The 20,162-nt window shown below is 38.8% G+C and overlaps 1 protein-coding gene across 1 annotated transcript in view; it reads left to right on the top strand.

The window, feature by feature from the left end:
• Positions 1–11,940: 11,940 nt before the first annotated feature.
• gabra3 (gamma-aminobutyric acid type A receptor subunit alpha3) overlaps positions 11,941–20,162 on the top strand; it is a 36,725-nt gene continuing 28,503 nt past the window's right edge. Inside the window, exons 1-2 of the mRNA XM_033325542.1 lie at positions 11,941–12,026; positions 15,554–15,621. Coding sequence (XP_033181433.1) covers positions 15,619–15,621 — 3 coding nt within the window. The 5' untranslated portion in view covers positions 11,941–12,026; positions 15,554–15,618. The remainder of the gene's footprint in view (positions 12,027–15,553; positions 15,622–20,162) is intronic.

Here is a 20,162-nt window from a genome sequence, read left to right as displayed (position 1 = left end):
ATGATTTTGACTCATTTTCCGTGCAACACAATATTTTCAGTATATCTAATGTTATTTGCTTACAGCAACATCCACCCCCGACTCCTCCTGAAGCTGAGAGTGGACATGAAGCAGTGCTGTACACAAACCCGATCGATACAGATTAAAATCCCTAAACCTACACTAGCTGCACTTTTGAATATGTTTGTCTGGCTGACTCAGTGTTGTGAACAAAGGATCTTAGAGGCTTTTTATGGAAAATGTAAAAGTACAGTTAAAGAAAACAATTCTGCTTTTCTAATAGGGCATTTGGGCTTTTTATTTTCATCAAATTGCGTTTTGTGCAGCCATTTGGGAAAAAAAAACTAGAATTATTTTTATAGAAATAACTAATCACATATCCTCCGTCTTGGTGCTGGAAATTCACAACAGGTGAGCAGGTTCTCGAATACTGACTGTATTAACATTTACTGCTGTTCAGTTCTGTTCCACTGCTTTCAAAAGTTTAGTTATAAAGTACAAACACACAGAAGCTGTGCAGTAATAAAAAATTCAGTATCACAACAAACCAGCCACCTTGCATATTTTAACAACCAAAACATGTGTCAGACTACTTACTAACAGTAGTTTATCAAATACCTTTTTGGAGGACTGACAATTTAATAATTCCTTTAGGGTGGATGGTTATGGTTCTCCAGCGGGTGCCGTTAGAAACCGAATGTTTGGCAGAGCTAAGATAGATCTCTCAAAAAAAGCAAATCACAGCTCTTTAGCTTTGGTCTACTGACAGAATAACTCACTATAGTATCACTGCTGTTAAACTGTCATAATAAGTGATGAGTAATTACCCTTTGTTGACTAAATTAATTTTTGTGGCCATGCAGCTTGTCCTCTCTGTTAACTGCCACAAACCAAAGGTTTTTTTTTCGTGGCTCATGATCCATAGTGTTACTGTAGCTCACTTGCAGCTCGTGTTACGAGTGGCTAAAGAGTAAGACATGGAACACAGTCTGGAGCAGGAGGCCTTTTGAAGCAGCTTTGAGATTATTCAGAACTCACCATGTGGCTTGAAGTAATGCTGTCGGCAAACAGAAGCCCAGATCTTTGCATAAACAGTTGCTACAAACTCTTAGTCCTTGAAAATAACTGAATTCAAAACTATGTGGTCTGGAATAAACTGGAAACATTAGCCCAAGCAGTCAGATGGTGTCTGAGACTGGCATTATGTTAACCATTCTGCCATCAGACAACTTGGTCTGGTTTAGACAATGAGTCTTTGGCAGATTGGACTTAATGCATGTATGCATTTTGTATGTATGCATATAATCCTAAAGTGTTAAACACTTGAAGAAAAGGTCTTAATGCACTGGTTTTGGGACAGTAGACTTGGATCTTAAACTCATCAACCCAGGAGAAAAGATGATGCAGCAGACATAAAGTCTGAAAGCTTGTGTAATCTTTGTTCTAGTGTTTTGGGTGCAGTCCAGTAATTAGGCACGGGTGACTGCTGGTCTTTTATGCATTGCTTTTAAAATGACTTACAACTTTATAAGTTGGCAAGATAAACAGTTTTGTATCCACATTATAAGCCTACTATTTACAATGGGTAATTCACTTAGGCTGATTGTGCTAATAGACACTTAACTCTAATGTATTGATTGTTATACTGTGGAGGTGCAGTCAGACGCTATTGCTCCTTACTAATAAAAAAGACTGCCTATGACTGACTAATTAGATACCAGCCGTGCAGCTGTTGGACTGGAATCACACGTTCAGTTTGTGTTGCTTAACAACTATTAACTGTGAACTGTTTTCTGTTGTTCCAGAAGTGGCAAGGCAGTGATTACAATATTGCCTGCAAGCTTCTGACAGCATCCCAGGTGTGGACTAGTTAAAATGCCTACAGTTTACAGTCCACTGGGCCCATTCCTGAAATTTTTTCTTGCCTCATTAGTCCAGTTTTGGTAACTGTTACATTCAGATGTGACATTAAGTATGTTTCCATCCACCTGTTTACGTGCACAAAAAACAAAACAGGTGGAAATACTGGAAATTTAAAATCATTTTAAATGTTACAAAAAGATTATCTACATGTATCTACACTGGGGTGCAAAGTGCAATAAAGTGGAACAGAAACGGCCACTGAGACAACCCTTCCCTATGGACATTACATGAAACATTATTACATTATTGTTACATTTCTGTCATGCTTTTAATACTTTCATTCACTGGCAGTTTGATACATCATCTTATGGCACCCTCTTCTGTGATGGCACATGACCATGATAAATCTTTTGCCAGTTTTCTAAAAATGTACTTAAAGGTTTAATTAAATTTGTATGGAAAGTACTTACATTTTTTTGTACTATTAAAAGCCATGATATGTGAGAAAGTCTGTGATATACACATGATATTCTGAAAGATGTCCAAATTCTATCCCTTTGGCTTTCACAGGCTCCAACAGCAAATATCCAGGCTCAGCTAATTGACCATAAAGTCTATGGTTACAGTTTTGGTTTTTAATGCTTTGCGTTTATATGATGTGAGAATTTCTTCCTTGTTACGTTAACACTGCAAATCCTATGGTTTTATGTTATTTTCCCAAGTTGAAACATGAATAAGTCAACTGGGATTTAAGTGTTTCTGAATTAAATTTTTCAGCATTTCTGGAAGAATAATTCCTGATTTCTATTCTGTTTTCTTCCATCACGTGATATGGTCAAGCCAACACCACATGCTTAAAAAAGTCTTCCAACCAAATATACCGTACGTTAATTAATCCCAAATTTGCATTTTAAGTTTGTGATCATATTAAACTGGAGTTGAATGTTTGGCCTGACTTGTTCAGAGTATTGTAGATGTGTGCCTGTGTGTATGTGACATCATCTGACTGTCCTGAATGTCACAGTGTCACCTGCTTGAACAGACTGCTGGGTTGCCAGGGCCAAGCTTTTACTGCAGAGACTAACATTGACTCAATCATTAAAAAAAAAAAAAAAAAAAAAATGTAAACAAGTAAATGTTAGTTACTTTAACGGTGGGCACTTACCCTCCTTGTTTGTACACTTAGAAATCCACTTCCATAAGTCTATTCTAATATGTGACACCACACCTGGAAGTAATATGTCCTAGTTTAATAGAATGAATAAATCTTTATCTCTGTATGGGCTTGAAGTAAGAGTCATTTCTGCTGGAATCAGCAAAAGCAAATAAACAGAAATCAAGTTCAAAGGAGCATTGCAAGCAGAGAGGAGGAGAGAGAACATGTGTTAGTGAGATGGAAAACGATGAAAGGGTAACACTGCTGTCAAAGATGCGAATAATGAGAAAGAAGAGCTTCGATATTTTCAGATTTGGTGCCACAGAGGACTAAACTGTGTGACCTACGCCACCCAGCCAGATGGGGATACATATGTTGGCTGTACAGCCTGCAAGGCACTGTTGTATGTGCCCTTTACCTGTGGCTTGAAGATCACTAAATTAAGGCACTTTAGACCATATAAAAAGAAACCTACCAGAACTCAGTGGTTTGGAATTACAGTATATGAAGCAATAGAGTCTGCACCGCCAGGATTTATGTGTACACCTGCTACAGGAAACTCAGCAAATTCTATTTCTCCACCAGCTGTAATAACTCTGTATTCCTGGAAAAATAGATTTTGATTTTACAAAAGGGCATGGGTTTATAAGAACTTATTTACCAGATGAGTTTGTTTACGAGTCCAGTGATCATCCCTGAAAAAATACATCTTTGAAAGAGTGTTTTAAAGAGTCAGGCTTTATAGTTCTCCACAGCACAGAGCATGCTTACAGTTAAAAATGATCTTGTCACTGCTGCTGGTGCTGATTGTGATTTTGCAATATCTGTATATATCAGTGCTTTATGTGACACAAAGGGCCATGGGCTTATATATGGCTTTCCTTGACAAACACCCCAGAAAGTAGTATGGTGTCACAAACACTGATAACACACATTTTAAATCTTATGTATGTGATAATTTCCTGCTCCAGTATGGGAGGTGTTATCCTATCCAGCATTTGTGGTGTTGTATTTGCATATAAAGCATTTGCTTACTCTTGCACAATAAATGTCTTCTATCACTGCTGCACGATTATTTTAAATATATTTGTTACTGTAAATGAAATATGAAATAATTTGAAGAAATCATTGCAGTAACCCTTTCTCCACAGTGAAGCTGGTCTGCATTCTGAAATCTAATTACACGGAAATATGTTATGATGGGAGCACTGAACTTAGCCAACATACTGTAGCTCTCATTATTTTTGAAATAATATTTCTCCAATTTTTCTTTTTGCATGAATCTTAAACCTTTTATGTGACAGATGGATTTTCTGTTAGCAGCCCAAACAGACACAGGAAAGACATCTCTCTGCCCTCTCTCTGACCTTGGTCGTCATGGCAGTGAATTAAAGCTATACAGAGGACAACAAGGGGGCTGAAAACTGATAAAAATCCAAGATCCAGTAAGGCAGAGGCTTTTGCAGGACTGGGCAGGGGAATGGAGACTGTGTGGGAGGAGCAGCAGGGATGTAGGTTTGTGTACTAAATGAAACAAGGTGCTAATTGATAGAATGGATGGTCCAGTGTTGTTGAAATAAAGACAGGGATATGCAAATTGTGTTGAACATTTAAAAACAACCTTACATATGAATAGATTTGTCTTGTGTGTTTTCTCAGTGGATGACAGAAATGTCATGTAGACACTGTACAACACACATTGCTCTACCTTTACCAAACAAAAACTTCTGTGCAGTGCTGAGACTGCAAACAATTATTGAGCTAGCCTTCACAAAGACAGCATCAAGTACAGTATGGAATAGAAGTGTTGGATGATTTCTTAGTAGTAGCAGCTGAAAATTAACATTTTCCAATTGATTTTATTTTCCTCCTCGTGTTCCAGTGTCTGAACAGATAGTGCCTGTTAAACTCAGTCTCCAACATTTGGCTTCTAATGGTGATCAATGGGCCAAGAAGGCCTCAACTCCAACCCCTTGCTTTAACTGGATGTGTTAAACAGATGCTGGGGAGGATGTTCTAGCCACAGACTTCATTATCCTTCAACAACTATTGAAAACCTTTTCCCCAGTTGAAACAGTCATCTGCTCTGAGCTCAAAAGCCAATGCAAACCTCTTGTCATTGTCTGAAATTTCTAACAGTTTGTTCCTGTCAATCGATACTATGGGTAAAAATAGTGAGCGCTGTGAAGTAATGTTCCCAGTGGACACAAAAGATAACTCGGAATATACTACAAATACACATAACAGTGTAGTAAAAATGTCCCCCAGGTGCTTGCCTTAGAAAGTGTGCCAGGCATGGCCAACTGGGAAAAAACCCCTGGGGCCGACCCAGAATATGCTGGAGGGAGGCCAGTCCAGCTGGCAGGGAGCACCTGGGGATACCGCAGGAAGAGCTGGAGGAAGTTACTGCAGAAAGATGCATGGATGATTGAATGGACGTTGTACAGCTGCGGCTCTACAATAAATATTGTGTAAAAGGAAATAGATTAAGAGTCTACAGTCATGTTAATGGCTCCATGAGTCTGTGCTTACTTACAGCGGTACTATATATAAAGGTTATTGGCAATATGGTAACTTGCTCACAATAATGGCATGGTGATGTTAAGAAGGTCTGTTTACCTTATTCTCCGTCTTAGGTTAGTTTTAGCATGTCAGCATGCTAACATCTGCTAATTAGCACCACCAGATAGAGCTGACTAGTGTTGCTACATGCTACATGCTAACTGTTCTGTTTATATAAAGTTTCAAATCTGAAGTGCTTTCACATTTATGCTTTCCCATTACATAAGTTTCACTTTGAACAAATTCTAAAAAAAAGTATTCAGGGCAGCTCCTCTGATATACTTAAACCAATGTGGATGAAAGAAGTAACATGAGAAATTTTGCCCTAAATAAGACAACTGTCCCTGGAGTGAGCCAAAACTACTGTATTGTATGTTAGCAGTGATTACATCTTCACTTCAGCTTTTCTCCTGTGCATACTGTCTGCTCAAAACCGGCAAATAGGAGACAGAAGAAAGAAGCAAACAAAGATGAATCAGTCATATTGAAAAGGCTTTAAATGATACAAGGCATCCACTGGTAAGAGACAATACGCTGCATAATGTGCTGCAGAATAACATTATCATTATATTGTTAGTAGAGAATGTGAGTATGAGAATCTGGTTAGGGAAGATTAGTTATGTTGTAAAGGTTAACTCATGCATGAATTCATGTTTGGATTTCAATATTTATTAATCAAGAATTTGCTAATTAGACATCCTCTCGCCTATGCTTCTACCATCCATTGTGTAGGAGTGGATGACAGGAGGGCAGAATTCAATTTGTTGCCACATGTATAATAAATAAACCAGCGCCCCCATAACAGCAGTCAAGAAATGTCATCAGCTTCCAATATATCTTTTCTACAAAGCTCCAACAACCTCACCAACTCCCTTTTTTGGATTTCAGTCGCCCCTGGCGCCCAGCTGCAAGACAGTTAAGTGAGAGCGTCTGGCCACTTTAGTGGTGGATGGGTATCAGGATTCTTATCAGTCAAACACGTCACTCCTGCAGGGGTGACACATACTTGAAGAGAGAGGGGGTAACAGTTAAGGCATTTCCTGAAAGTACTTGCTTTGAATTCAAACAGCAGCAGCAGCAAATGTTTTAGATTAAATGTCTGCAGGGATGGGATTGAATCAGAAAGATGGTGTGGTGCTTGTTCCTTTTATACAACTCAGAATTCAACAGTATTCATCTTTCCAAGCTACTAAGACTAAACTCCACTGATTTGGCTTTGTAGCCTACTCTTATAATGCTATCAGACTCAACTTAAAAAATATATACATCAAAACCAATGCAGTAGAGCCACAGATGCTGTTTTTTATTAATTCCTCTACAATGCAACTCAAACAGAAAGCTGAGATGAGGACCAAGCTGCAGAGGCATGGTAATTTCTTTTTTCCAAACACGTAGCCTTCAGCCCGAACTGACACAACCATCACGAACGGTGACACAAATGCCAGTTGATCAGATTTCAGACAGCTCCCTCTAGAGCAACATATGCAGCAGTACCCTGCAATACCTGTAAAACAGACTTTAAGGTTAAAAATCAATGAGCTTCCCTTTAAGATACAGTCTCCACATTTGCATTCAGTAGAATACTCATGCTAATTTTTAATTTCCAAATAATAGTGTTTCAGGTGTCTTTTTTTCCCCCAAAGCTACTTTTATCTTAACAGTTTTTCACCAAGGTCATAATTGGTTGACTTTTCTCTTGGCACCCTCTTGATGACCCCTGAAAGCTCTTTTCTTTAGCCCTGCTGCACATGCAGAGAGGATTTACTTAAACAGCTTCAAAAAGTCAACATGCAGGAGCTGCAGGATAAAATAACTTCATAATGACCTCATAAAATAAGTCAAATCACAGAGAGGCATATCTTCACACAAGAACTATAACTTGTCTAATTACTCCTTCTCACTCAAGTCTTATAGACATTAGCTTGTCAGCCCACAAAGCATGTTCATCCCATACTGCCACTCCAACAGTTGTCATTACTGCTCCCTTACCTCCAGCTTCCCCGCTCACACTCATCCACACACCTCCTGGCTGGCAGCAGGCACCCTATGTGGCCGGAGAGACCACCGCTACATCTCTCCCCTGACCAAGCCTGTAATCTTTCACCTGTCAGATGGGTTCATTGCTCTAACCTTGGATCAGAGCCAGCCCACTCACTCTCTACATGTCTGTTCCACTAACTCATCCAGCTCGGCCCACACACATTTCTTTCCACTAGGCCACAAAGCCTTTACCCACTTCTCCTTCTTATGTTGAAACCCGCACAATAACATAACATAACATTATTGACTGAGAACATTAGCTTTTGCAAAGGCTCATCGATAATGGTCTTTGATTAACCAAACTTGTGTGCACATAAATGCTGCGAATTAGCATATTAAAGAATAATATTTTTCCATTTATTATTTGCCTTTCATCTTTGAGATAAAAAAAATACAGTATCTACACTTACATTTTGCTGAAGACCACTGTAAATCTGGTGCCTTTGAGAAATGGGATGAAGCAATAATAAATAAAAGAAAGGGCTTCTACAGAACAAGACCAATTATGAAACATTTTCTGTATAAAACTGAAACACAGAAGGTCTCTGCTTTTGGGAAAGCTGAAAGTCTGCTTGCACCCACAGTATGAAAGTTGTTTAATGTGATATCCCTACCACCACACATACATGGTAATTTGTTATGTAATAATACCTGCAATTTTTGATGTTGGTCTACTCAGGTGAAAACATAAATATTCAGTTCAAATTACAGTATTTTAATAAAAAGAACAATCAGCCTTAAAAAAAAAACATTTACTTCAGAGATCAGTGGTTAAGACTTAACTGTATAGACTTAACTACCAGTACATGTTGGCCCAAGGCTGTTTAATTAATGGGGTATATAAGTGTAAGTCAGGGAAAAGCATGTTGTGACTGTTGTTATAAGGCTTTTCTCAGAGGACATTTTGACATATCACTACAGGACAATGACTAGTGTAAGAAATAAAATTAATGATGGTTGAATCCCATTTAGCTGCTTCAGTTTCACGACCCTACTATTGTGCATGCTGGTTCCCTGCCACAGTTAATGATGTTAACACCTGTGTTTTTCTTACTATGACAAGTCAAAATGTCTGCTGCGAAGAGGAAGGAGCTTAAGGTGTATAAAAGTGTTTCTTAAATTTACTATCTAATTTCACATTTTAAGCAACATACTTCACTCCTGTTGTTTTACTGCCTCTTTTCACATTCATGATAGCACCGACACTGTCCCATATTTTGTCTTTATTTAGAGTTTATTAATTTTCATGTTCTGTCCTCTATAAATCCATGCCTTTTCCAGATAGTTTTTTTTTTCATGGTGTCATTTCAGTATTGGTATTAAGGCAGGTATTTGTATCAACTCATAATTTTGTGACAACAGTATCAACTGCTATAGCTGATAGATGTGTGTGTGAGGTGATTTGTAGTAAAAAAAAAAAGTATGCAATGCAATGAGTCACATTAAAGTCATCTCAAATATAATAGCACAGGTTTCCAGTAGCTCCTTTACGTCAAAATAGTCAAATTGTGAAAACATGTACACCACCAATTGCTTGTAAACAGGAAATCCATCCATAGACCTTATAGTCCTACAGCAAACATTTTGACTTGTCATGTTGGCATAAGAACAGCCATAATAAATAACATTATTGATTAACGTTAAAATGAGGCACAGTTTAACATATTTAACATATCAACATATAATTTAACATGTGAATCATGCACAAAACCAGGACCCTGAAACTAAAATAGTTACACCTTTCTCTTCTGTCTGCTGTAAAATACTGCATAACAATTATAAAGATGTCCCACCTGAAGCTGCAACAAAACCTACAGTAAACTTCACCTTCTTATAATCCTCCACATTTTTTGAAATACTTACAATTTGTTGCAAGCTTTTCCAGGCATGTCTTTAACCACCCTGATCTGATCCAGTATTCACAATTCACTTTTTATGACCAAGCTCCAACTTCACAGTGACTACAAAGAATATTTTAGTCAGGTAGCATGGCAGCTTTTATCCCCACTGATTGAGAGTAGACACATAATAGTCTTAGGCCTTGTGAAAAAAAAAAAAGGAGATCCTTTTGTTAGTGTCTTTACCGTACAATGTGCTCTCCTTAACACAAACATTTTACAGTGTTAATTGGTGGCACAGAGTCTATTCTCCTTAAATGTTTTTTTTCATTATGTGTTAATAGTCCAGGAATATAATATAGACTATTCTGTCCTCTTTTCTTTTCTTATTAGGTATTTATGCACTTATACTGAGATGCTGAATAATGAAGGGGACACGAAGCAAAACAAGCAGCTGGCATGATTATAAAAACAATGTGTTTAAACCAAAATGATCTCAACTTCAGAGGGAATGTCCCATTTCTTTGTCCTCATCAGTGAATTTAAACAGCTGGCTGATAGGAAGAGGATAGTGTGAGTATGTTTGTGTGTGTGTGAGTGCTTCAGTAAAACACGCAGCTGTGACACACTACACAACTACTTTGTTTTTCTGAAGTGGATATTTTAGTGTGGAGCAGACTTTGTTAGAAGGCTTTCTCAGGGACTAAAGTTTTCTCATTAATTTTTGAATTTTCACCAGTGCTGTCAGAGAAACCACAGAGGCTTTTTGTTTAATATATGATTCATGTTAAGTGAGATATGGCCTATTGCTGTTAAACGAGTCCTAGCCATTTTCTAAAGCTCTTTGTATTGAGGGTTTTTGGTGAGTCTGAGCTGGCTCAAACAGGCATGGCTGTCACGTGTGATAACATGCATGATCGAAAAGCAACCAACATATTTATTTCAAATATTTGCTACACTGTCATATTTTTCATATTTCTGGCTCACTTAGGGCTTAATTATACACTTAGGTACCCATTACTAACCACAGGGATAAACACCACATATATCACATGGTGCCCCATGCATTTAAATGGCTCAGACACAGCAAAGTGCATTTTAGAAACAGCTTCAAATATCAAACATCATTAGTACATTCTTCGTAATCTAATGGTCCCAGTTGATTGGGAAATATATTTCCGCACTGTCAACAAATGTCTTCACATCCTCGTTTATTATACTGTAACCATGGAGCTCTGATTTTTAATCTTTACATCCATCCATATCTATACTGTTTCTACACTAGAGCAGAGTTGGCCAACCCAAGTCCCTCGATGGTCACTGTCCTTCTTGTTTTCCAACTGTCTCTGCTCTAACCACTGCTGATTACCTGGATCAGGTGTGTTCAGCCAGTCAGGAGCTGGAAGATACCAATTCACTTTGTCTCTTTTCTCACTCCACTCCCCCCTAACCTGAGATGGTGTCTTCCAGCTTCTGAATGACACACATCAAGGAACGTGCATTGGCCACTTCTGCTTTAGAGAGATGATGCTCGACCCAACCGACTTGGGCACGAGACTGGGTACATCCTGGACAGACCAGACCAGTCTGTCAAAGGGCTGACACATAACCGGTCACACTCACATGTGTTTGGAAGCTGAAGCACATGGAGAAAACCGATACAGACATGGAGAGAAAACTCCACACAAATCCCGTGGGTGGAGTGGGGTTTCTACCCATCTTGCTGTGAGGCAGCAGTTCTAACCACTGCACACCATGCCAACTCCCTGATGTTTAATTAATATTTATTACTCATATAGAAGCCAATTAGCTACACTGAACTCAAGTCTCAAAATCATGACGCATTTCCAGTTCAGAGGATGGAGAAATGTCATTTTGAATGCCCAAGCACCCTAAATTGATAAGAATAACAATTGCACATTTAAAGTAATGACTTTCACCCATTACTTGGACATTACAGGTCAGTTCCTCAGGGGATTTTAGTCTAATTAAAGACTGTAATCATCAGTGCTCCACCTACAGTATAGTGGCCTTTCCATCTCACCACTATATTGTTCTGCGGGGGGCTTGTGGGCCATGTGAATGAATGACCAGTGGCTAATGGTATATGATGAATTCAAAACATATCAATACTGTATCAGTTTCTTATTTGCCCAGCTAAAATCATTCTCCAAAACAGAAACAGTTTTCAGTCTCAGCCAGTTATACTGGATATATACTCTGCTAAAAATATATTTAAAATAAAAGGTGATTTGGTCAAAATGTAAAACTAATCATTTTCACATCATTTAAATACTGAAATATACATGTTACCAGGCCTGGTGACTGCTGATACAAACAGCAGGTTTTCACGCCACTGTTCATTAAAGGCCTGTACTGAACAATATGTTACATTTTATGTGTTTTCTATCTTCTGACTTCACCTTTCTCCATTTCTTCCTGCAGGGCAGTAGTTGGACACAGAGAACCATTACCTGATGATAGTAAAGACAATATCACCATTTTTACCCGAATCCTAGACAGGCTGTTGGATGGTTATGACAACAGGCTACGTCCTGGGCTTGGAGGTGAGTAACAGTTGACTGTATGTTGGATAAATCAGAAACCCCTGGAGAGAAAACTATTTCAGACTGCTCTCTCACTGTTTGACTGTTTTAGCTCTTTAAAATGAGGTTACAGATAACCAGGATACATAAAACTAGGTTTTTCTACACACATACTATGCAACCTATATCCAAGATGCTATTAAACAGCTACGTGAAACAGTATGAACAGATAATCCCTGAAATGACCAATAGATATTTTTTTTAGCTGATTTATTGAATAGAATAAATAAGAATTACTAACTTAGCTCACTTCAGAATTAAAAAGAAAAGTAGTTTTATTAAAATCAGAACTGAACTATGTATACAACCAGAGAACTAGAAAAAGACAAAAAAATGAGTATACCGTCATACTGTCAGAGGTATTCCTTACACAACTGGAAATGAAAATCCATAAGGCAGCACAAATCAATATCACAAATCAAAAATAACGAAACACACACACACACACACACACACACACACACACACACACACACACACACACAACATACCCAGCATGGCAATAAGTGGATAATAACAGTGTGATGCTGGGCTGCACACAGTTTGCATATCTTATAACTTCGTGGAGGAATTATATCACAGCAATGACAATGAATGCATTTCAATTTCAATCAGTAAAAAATAGTGAACCTACATTATGCACTTGCCAGGACTAGGTAATGTCACAGGCTATGAGGAAAGTAGGTATAGTAGTTCAGTACCTGTTACACCAGAAAATATTGTTAACCTACAAAATTAGCAGACTATTGGTTTACATGTGCAGAGTGATCCGGGATGGAGTCAAATTCCTGGTCTGAATTAATGTTTCAGTCCACCCCTGCTCACTTGCATATTGAGGCCTTACAAGCCTAGTAGCTCACAGAAACAACACTGAAACCAAGACCACACTGGAGTCATGTGCAGCAATGTTATGAAAATCTGCCTTCCCTTCAGGGTGGAGATCCTTGTCCTATCATGCCCAAATAGCAAATAAGCACATATGTCAATGAACATCCCTCTAAATGATGCCATTTGATCCAGCTTTTCATCCCCCAAAGACAACAAACCACATGACAACAAGCCCACATGTTCAAGCGGGATTTGCCATTTCTTAGCCAGCCAGCTGGAATGGTGCTTTCTGCTCTACTGCTTGCTGCTAAAGCCACGAGTGTGGCCACGAGGATGCAGACCCACCAGGCTGGATGACATGGACTCTGTGGCAGCAACCAGGAGGACCACCAACCAGGCACAAGATGTTAATGTCACATTCTGCCTCTGTACAGACATCCACATCTCCAAGGGCTAGGAGATTTTGAACCCTGACTGATGCAGGACTCAGCCATGACAAGTTCCCCATGTTGAGCACTGACTGAGTGCACAGTCCTGAGTACATTGTGCAGTGAAAACAAGCAGTTTTTTCCCCTAAATGGCCCAACTGGCTGTACAGGCTAAACAGACAGGAGATTGTTGTTTCCACTTATGACATGCATGAACCTTGTTTCCAATGTTTAGGAAATCCTCACTGTCCAAAGAGCTTTAGCACAGTAACAAGTATTACACATGATCATAGATCAGCAGAGTGCCATGGCTTTAAAAGCTGGATATATGGTCAGACATGTACTTAGGTAGTTAACATCAACTGAACAACAGTACGTACATTTTGAATATTATTATACATTATTATTGTATATTTCTTAGATTATATTATATTGTAGACTGCATATTTACATTAGGCAGCAACTTGAACATATATGGCAAATGGTACACCTATATGACATTTTCTTATGTTTTATGGAAGTGCAGCCTTGTGTTTTTAAGATGCCAGACTATTACAGCACACTTTATAGTGAGCATACTCAAAGTCAAAGTCAAATGCCTTTTCCTGCACAAGAACAATCTTCCTTGTGTAGGCCACCCCATGCCCCACCACCCACAATCCTAGAGAGAAACAGTCATGTGGGACCATCTCAGATAAATAGACTTGATAGAAACTGGAGAAAACCATTTAATTTCGTTTACAGCTGCATCTATTAGCTCTGCCCTATGCTCTGGTGCATTGTTGTAAACAGAAATGGGCCAACTCATTCTGTTCCCCCGCCTATGCCTGCCATGCAAACTGCTGACTTGGTGTTGAGATAATCACATATTTGTGAGAGCTATTTGTGTCGCAGGAATGATTAATGTGGATGTGGATCTCCTCTCTCAGGGGGGGCCCTTTGCCAGACGACTGGAGACTTCACCTGTGGGTGGTCACTTAGATCTGGGACACAGTTATACCCCAGGATCTATTCACTTTTGGAACAAAGCCTCATCACTCTCGTAGCTGTGCTAGTGGGAGCAGCTATTTGTCTTGCCAATCGCCCAAAAGCTTTAAACATTTCTCCCAGAGGAGCTGATTCAGCCCACACTGAAGAGGGCAAAATTTGATCTGTCATGGTTTTCATATCGCACCCTTCTTAATAATATATTAAAATCATTTGTGAAGTAGGTGGAAAGCATTTCAATACTACAGTTAAAAGTTTTGACTAACTTAATATATGTTGGCCAAACTGATTGTTGTTACAGTGTCAGGAGTCATCTATTAATCATTATGACAGAACAAAAGGCAATTATGGAGCTAGTAATGTAACATAATGTGCAATCATACATGTAATTATAATTAAAAGCAATCTATAAACAAAAAAGCCTTCTAACAATCATGCCGATCCATACTATAAAAGAATACATCATGTCTAATGTGAATATAATGTGTTTATTGAACTGTGTAATGGCAATAAAGTGTGCCCATTATTTGAAAAAAATTAGAAACACACACAGACTCCCATTCTGAATGCTGAGCTGCTGCATTTTATTCCCGAGCCAGTAGTCCCTTAGGGGCTGTTAAATGTTTTTTGGGCAGGCTAACAAAAATTATTTTGGGTCAAAAGGGATGTCTTCTCTCCAAAGATACAGACTTGGGTCTGGCCCAAAGCAGATTTTATGCTGTAGTGGACAAAACGAGCTTGAGCCAAACAAAGGTAGTTTTACTGAACAAAAGACTTTCAGAAGCATTTATGAAGTTGTTCACTGTAACTTCTGTTCTCTGCAACTGAGGTTGAAAAAAAACCCTCCTGGGCCAAATATTTAGGAGCGCAATAACTAGTGCTGTCTAGTCTACATTTTAGGAAATGTGTAATGCTGCTGGTTCAGATGCTAAACCTGCAATCTGTGTTACCACGGGAATGACAGTTTTGACAAAATGATGTACAAAGACTGTAAAAATCCAGATATTAAACTGTCCAGAAGGACACAAAATCTTCACTGAGCTCCAGCTCAGTCTTCCTCAGTTTAAAGTGTTCCTCTAATCTGTGAGTACATTTGAATTTTTGTTTGAAGTGGTTTACCTAAATGCCATCAGGCAGGCGCTATCATGTACACAAACAATCAGCTTAAAGACAGAGCTGCAGCCAAGCTTTCTGCATACAGACTGCACTGTAATGTGCTCTGTTCCTTATTGTTTCTCTCCTCAGAGAGTGTGACAGAAGTGAGGACAAACATCTATGTGACAAGTTTTGGGCCAGTTTCGGATACAGATATGGTGAGTATCGTTTTCTTTCCCTTCCTGTAAGAGTTTAGTTAGACAGAGGTATGTGGATGTGTTTATTCTAGCTAATGTCATTCTAGCTAGGACTACAAACATCCATCCATCCATTATCTATACCTGCCTATTCCTAATTAGGGTCACAGGGATCTGATGGAGTCTATCCTAGCTCTCTATGGGTAAAAGGCAAGGGTACACCCTGAACAGTTGTTATTAGTGTTTGCTGTATCTAACAGCATCGTTCCCCTACCTGTCCATTTGGTGACTATGTCATAACTCTTTTTTATTTTCAAAAGATATTTCCATAGTATAGAAATAATATTGTACAATAACAAGTACATTTCTTTAATGAAAAGACTTGCAAAATATTAAGCAAGAAATAGAGTAAATAACATGGTACCCAGCCGACCACAGTACATTCATGCTTCCCTTTTCTTCTTCTGTTTTCACACTGTGACCAGTCTGACAGACCATAGATATTTAAACAAATATCCCTGCGTCACTCAGAGGAAGCCACTTTCTGCATGAGGCGTTCTGCCTGTCCTCCTGATGTTGTCCCTGCATGTTTCCTTACAGAACATTTTTGTCACTGTTGATCCATCAATTTATTTTTTTATATATAGGAAAATATGGCAGTGGCCATAAAACTTCACTTTCATGCATGCAGCGGCCAGGGTTTGATAAAGCCTTGTCTATCAACTCTTAAAGGCTTTTGCTATTACCTTGACAGTGAACAGTGAACTATTTAATATGACAATACCATTTACTTAAGTGGCTTTATTTAGTTGGACAATTAGGGACTTGTAAATTGAGATGAGATGAAATGAGATGAGTCTATATTGTTGTTTTTAGCTATTAGACCTTTCAGTGATAAGTCTCCACTCAACTAGAAGAGCCACATAACTCTAGAAAAAAAAAAATATTAACTGTATTGACACTCTTAATGGGAGAGGAAAAACAGCATTTGTCACTGTACTGGAACAACCAAAAACCATTTGAGGATGCAGTAGTTCAGGTCAAGTCAAGTTAAAGTTTGATCCTTTTTAAATAGCACTATTTTGGAGAAATTTCACCAAAGGCCTTGGATGACCCCTTCATAACAGCAAGATGGGTAGTGTTTTGTTTTGGGACCTCATGCAGCATTTGACAGATTTTATCATGCAGCTCTAATTGACTGCCTTGAGCACTGGGTGGTTTCTCTGTGCTGGCTCGACAGCCTGTATGACACAGTGAGATTAGTGAATTCTAGAAAAGTCTGAGTTGTCTGTAGAGAGGAAACTTTTATCCTCATCGGTGGTATATTACAAACACCAAGCTTGTCTCTGAATTTATGTTCATGAACAGAATTACTAAACTGTTTTCCCCCATTATGTGATGGTGTCACTGTAACCGTAGGCTGTCTTATGCTCAGAGGCAATGGTTCCTTTGAATGAACAAAGCGCTACATTTATTATGAGCAGCAGAGTTGCCAGGAGGTGGCTGGGGGAACTACTGAGAAACTACTGGACTGTGGCTCCAGAGACTGAAGTTGCATACATACTGCCAAAGACTGGGGAAAGATTGTGACTTTAGTTAAATATAAATAAATGTATAGCATCTGAGTTTACTAGGTATCTTTTCTGTATTAATCAATCTATGAAACACTTTTATTTATATAACACTTCCAAGGGTAAAACAAAATATAAGATAAAATAAAATAAAAAAGATCAATAATACCATGTATGGGTAAGACAAATTAAATAAGGTTATTTACTGTATACAGTGGGTACGGAAAGTATTCAGACCCCTTTAAATTTTTCACTCTTTGTGTCATTGCAGCCATTTGCCAAAATCAAAAAAGTTCCTTTTATTTCTCATTAATGTACACTCAGCACCTCATCTTGACAGAAAAAAACAGAAATGTAGAAATTTTTGCAAATTTATTAAAAAAGAAAAACTGAAATATCACATGGTCATAAGTATTCAGACCCTTTGCAGTGACACTCATATTTAACTCACATGCTGTCCATTTCTTCTGATCCTCCTTGAGATGGTTCTGCTCCTTCATTGGAGTCCAGCTGTGTTTAATGAAACTGATTGGACTTGATTAGGAAAGGCACACACCTGTCTATATAAGACCTTACAGCTCACAGTGCATGTCAGAGCAAATGAGAATCATGAGGTCGAAGGAACCGCCCAAGGAGCTCAGAGACAGAATTGTGGCAAGGCACAGATCTGGCCAAGGTTACAAAAGAATTTCTGCAGCACTCAAGGTTCCTAAGAGAACAGTGACCTCCATAATCCTCAAATGGAAAAAGTTTGGGACGACCAGAACTCTTCCTAGACCTGGCCGTCCAGCCAAACTGAGCAATCGTGGGAGAAGAGCCTTGGTGAGAGGTAAAGAAGAACCCAAAGATCACTGTGGCTGAGCTCCAGAGATGCAGTAGGGAGATGGGAGAAAGTTCCACAGAGTCAACTATCACTGCAGCCCTCCACCAGTCGGGGCTTTATGGCAGAGTGGCCCAACGGATGCCTCTCCTCAGTGCAAGACACATGAAAGCCCGCATAGAGTTTGCCAAAAAACACATGAAGGACTCCCAGACTATGAGAAATAAGATTCTCTGGTCTGATGAGACCAAGATTGAACTTTTTGGCGTTAATTCTAAGCGGTATGTGTGGAGAAAACCAGGCACTGCTCATCCCCTGTCCAATACAATCCCTACAGTGAAACATGGTGGTGGGAGCATCATGTTGTGGGGGTGTTTTTCAGCTGCAGGGACAGGACGACTGGTTGCAATTGAAGGAAAGATGAAGGCGGCCAAGTACAGAGATATCCTGGAAGAAAACCTCTTCCAGAGTGCTCAGGACCTCAGACTGGGCCGAAGGTTCACCTTTCAACAGGACAATGACCCTAAGCACACAGCTAAAATAACAAAGGAGTGGCTTCGGAACAACTCTGTGACCGTTCTTGACTGGCCCAGCCAGAGCCCTGACCTAAACCCAATTGAGCTTCTCTGCAGAGACCTGAAAATGGATGTCCACCAACGTTCACCATCCAACCTGACAGAACTGGAGAGGATCTGCAAGGAAGAATGGCAGAGGATCCCCAAATCCAGGTGTGAAAAACTTGTTGCATCATTCCCAAGAAGACTCATGGCTGTACTAGCTCAAAAGGGTGCTTCTACTCAATACTGAGCACAGGGTCTGAATACTTATGACCATGTGATATTTCAGTTTTTCTTTTTTAATAAATTTGCAAAAATTTCTACATTTCTGTTTTTTTCTGTCAAGATGGGGTGCTGAGTGTACATTAATGAGAAATAAAAGGAACTTTTTTGATTTTGGCAAATGGCTGCAATGACACAAAGAGTGAAAAATTTAAAGGGGTCTGAATACTTTCCGTACCCACTGTATAAAAAACAGTAAAAGCAAAACCCATTCAAATACAAAGCATGGACATTATCCAAAGTAGATAAGTAACTTATCTGATGAAGTCTTTAGATACATTTTTAGTCTTAAACATCTATTGAATCAGACTGCCTGATGTCAACAGGAAAGTTATTCCAAACCAAAGAGGCACCATATGAAAAGGCCCAGCAGCCAGCTGACCATAGGAATACACAGGAGCATGGCATTATGTGACTGTGGAGAACAAGGCAGAATATAAGTGCCAAATCAATCATTAAAAAAATACAGGTGCATGTTGATTTAAAATCTTAGAGGTCAACAGGAGAAGCTTAAAATCAGACCAAAGATTAACAGGGAACCATGAAGGGAAGCTAACAAAGGAGTAATATGATCATTCTTGCCCTAAGTTCTGATTCTTGCTGCAGCATTAAACCAGGCCAAGATCATTCCCTTTCCCTTAACCAAGTGCTGTGACAGCCTAAGCATGACTAACAAAGTTTAATAATGCTGTAGCCAACACAAGTGGACATTATACTGCAAGATCAGATACTTTGGTGGAAAACAAATACATTATCTGCATACATTTTAGTCATGTATTAACTATGATGTATTTATGACTTGTCAAATACATAAATTAACAACATATCATCAGTATGTCAACAGAAAAGGGAATATTTTTGCAGTGGTACATTAGCTGTAAATAAGCATCATTTCAAGGAGACAGGGATGTAAACAGAGACATTCACAGTACATTACTACTAGCTATAAAACCAGGTAGATTTAATGGTCTTCCTGAAAAAGCTTTGGGAAAAAAATGTGTTTGAGAAACGTTTCGTTTTTAATGCAAAAATGTATTTGTGAAACAGATGGAAGCTCTGTTTGCACTGTTTAAAAGTACAAAAATGTCTTCTGGGTCTTAGGTGTCCATGTGGCCTGGGCACAAAAAGTCACATAATTTTGCAGAATACGAGCAGATCCAATTGCTCCCAAGACCCTTATTTCAGGTAATAACAAACCAATAATAAATCTAATTTTATTACATAGTTCCTACAGAGTATTTTTACTAACCAGCCATGTAATCATTAATGTATATATAATATAACAATGTAGTTTTTTGACATTGAGAGTGAAGCCCTACTTTTAGAAGTTGA

Source organism: Mastacembelus armatus, chromosome 14, assembly GCF_900324485.2.
Source record: "Mastacembelus armatus chromosome 14, fMasArm1.2, whole genome shotgun sequence".
NCBI classification, from domain to species: domain Eukaryota; kingdom Metazoa; phylum Chordata; class Actinopteri; order Synbranchiformes; family Mastacembelidae; genus Mastacembelus; species Mastacembelus armatus.
Note: the sequence above shows the minus strand (reverse complement) of the source record. Positions and strands in the feature narration are given on the sequence as shown.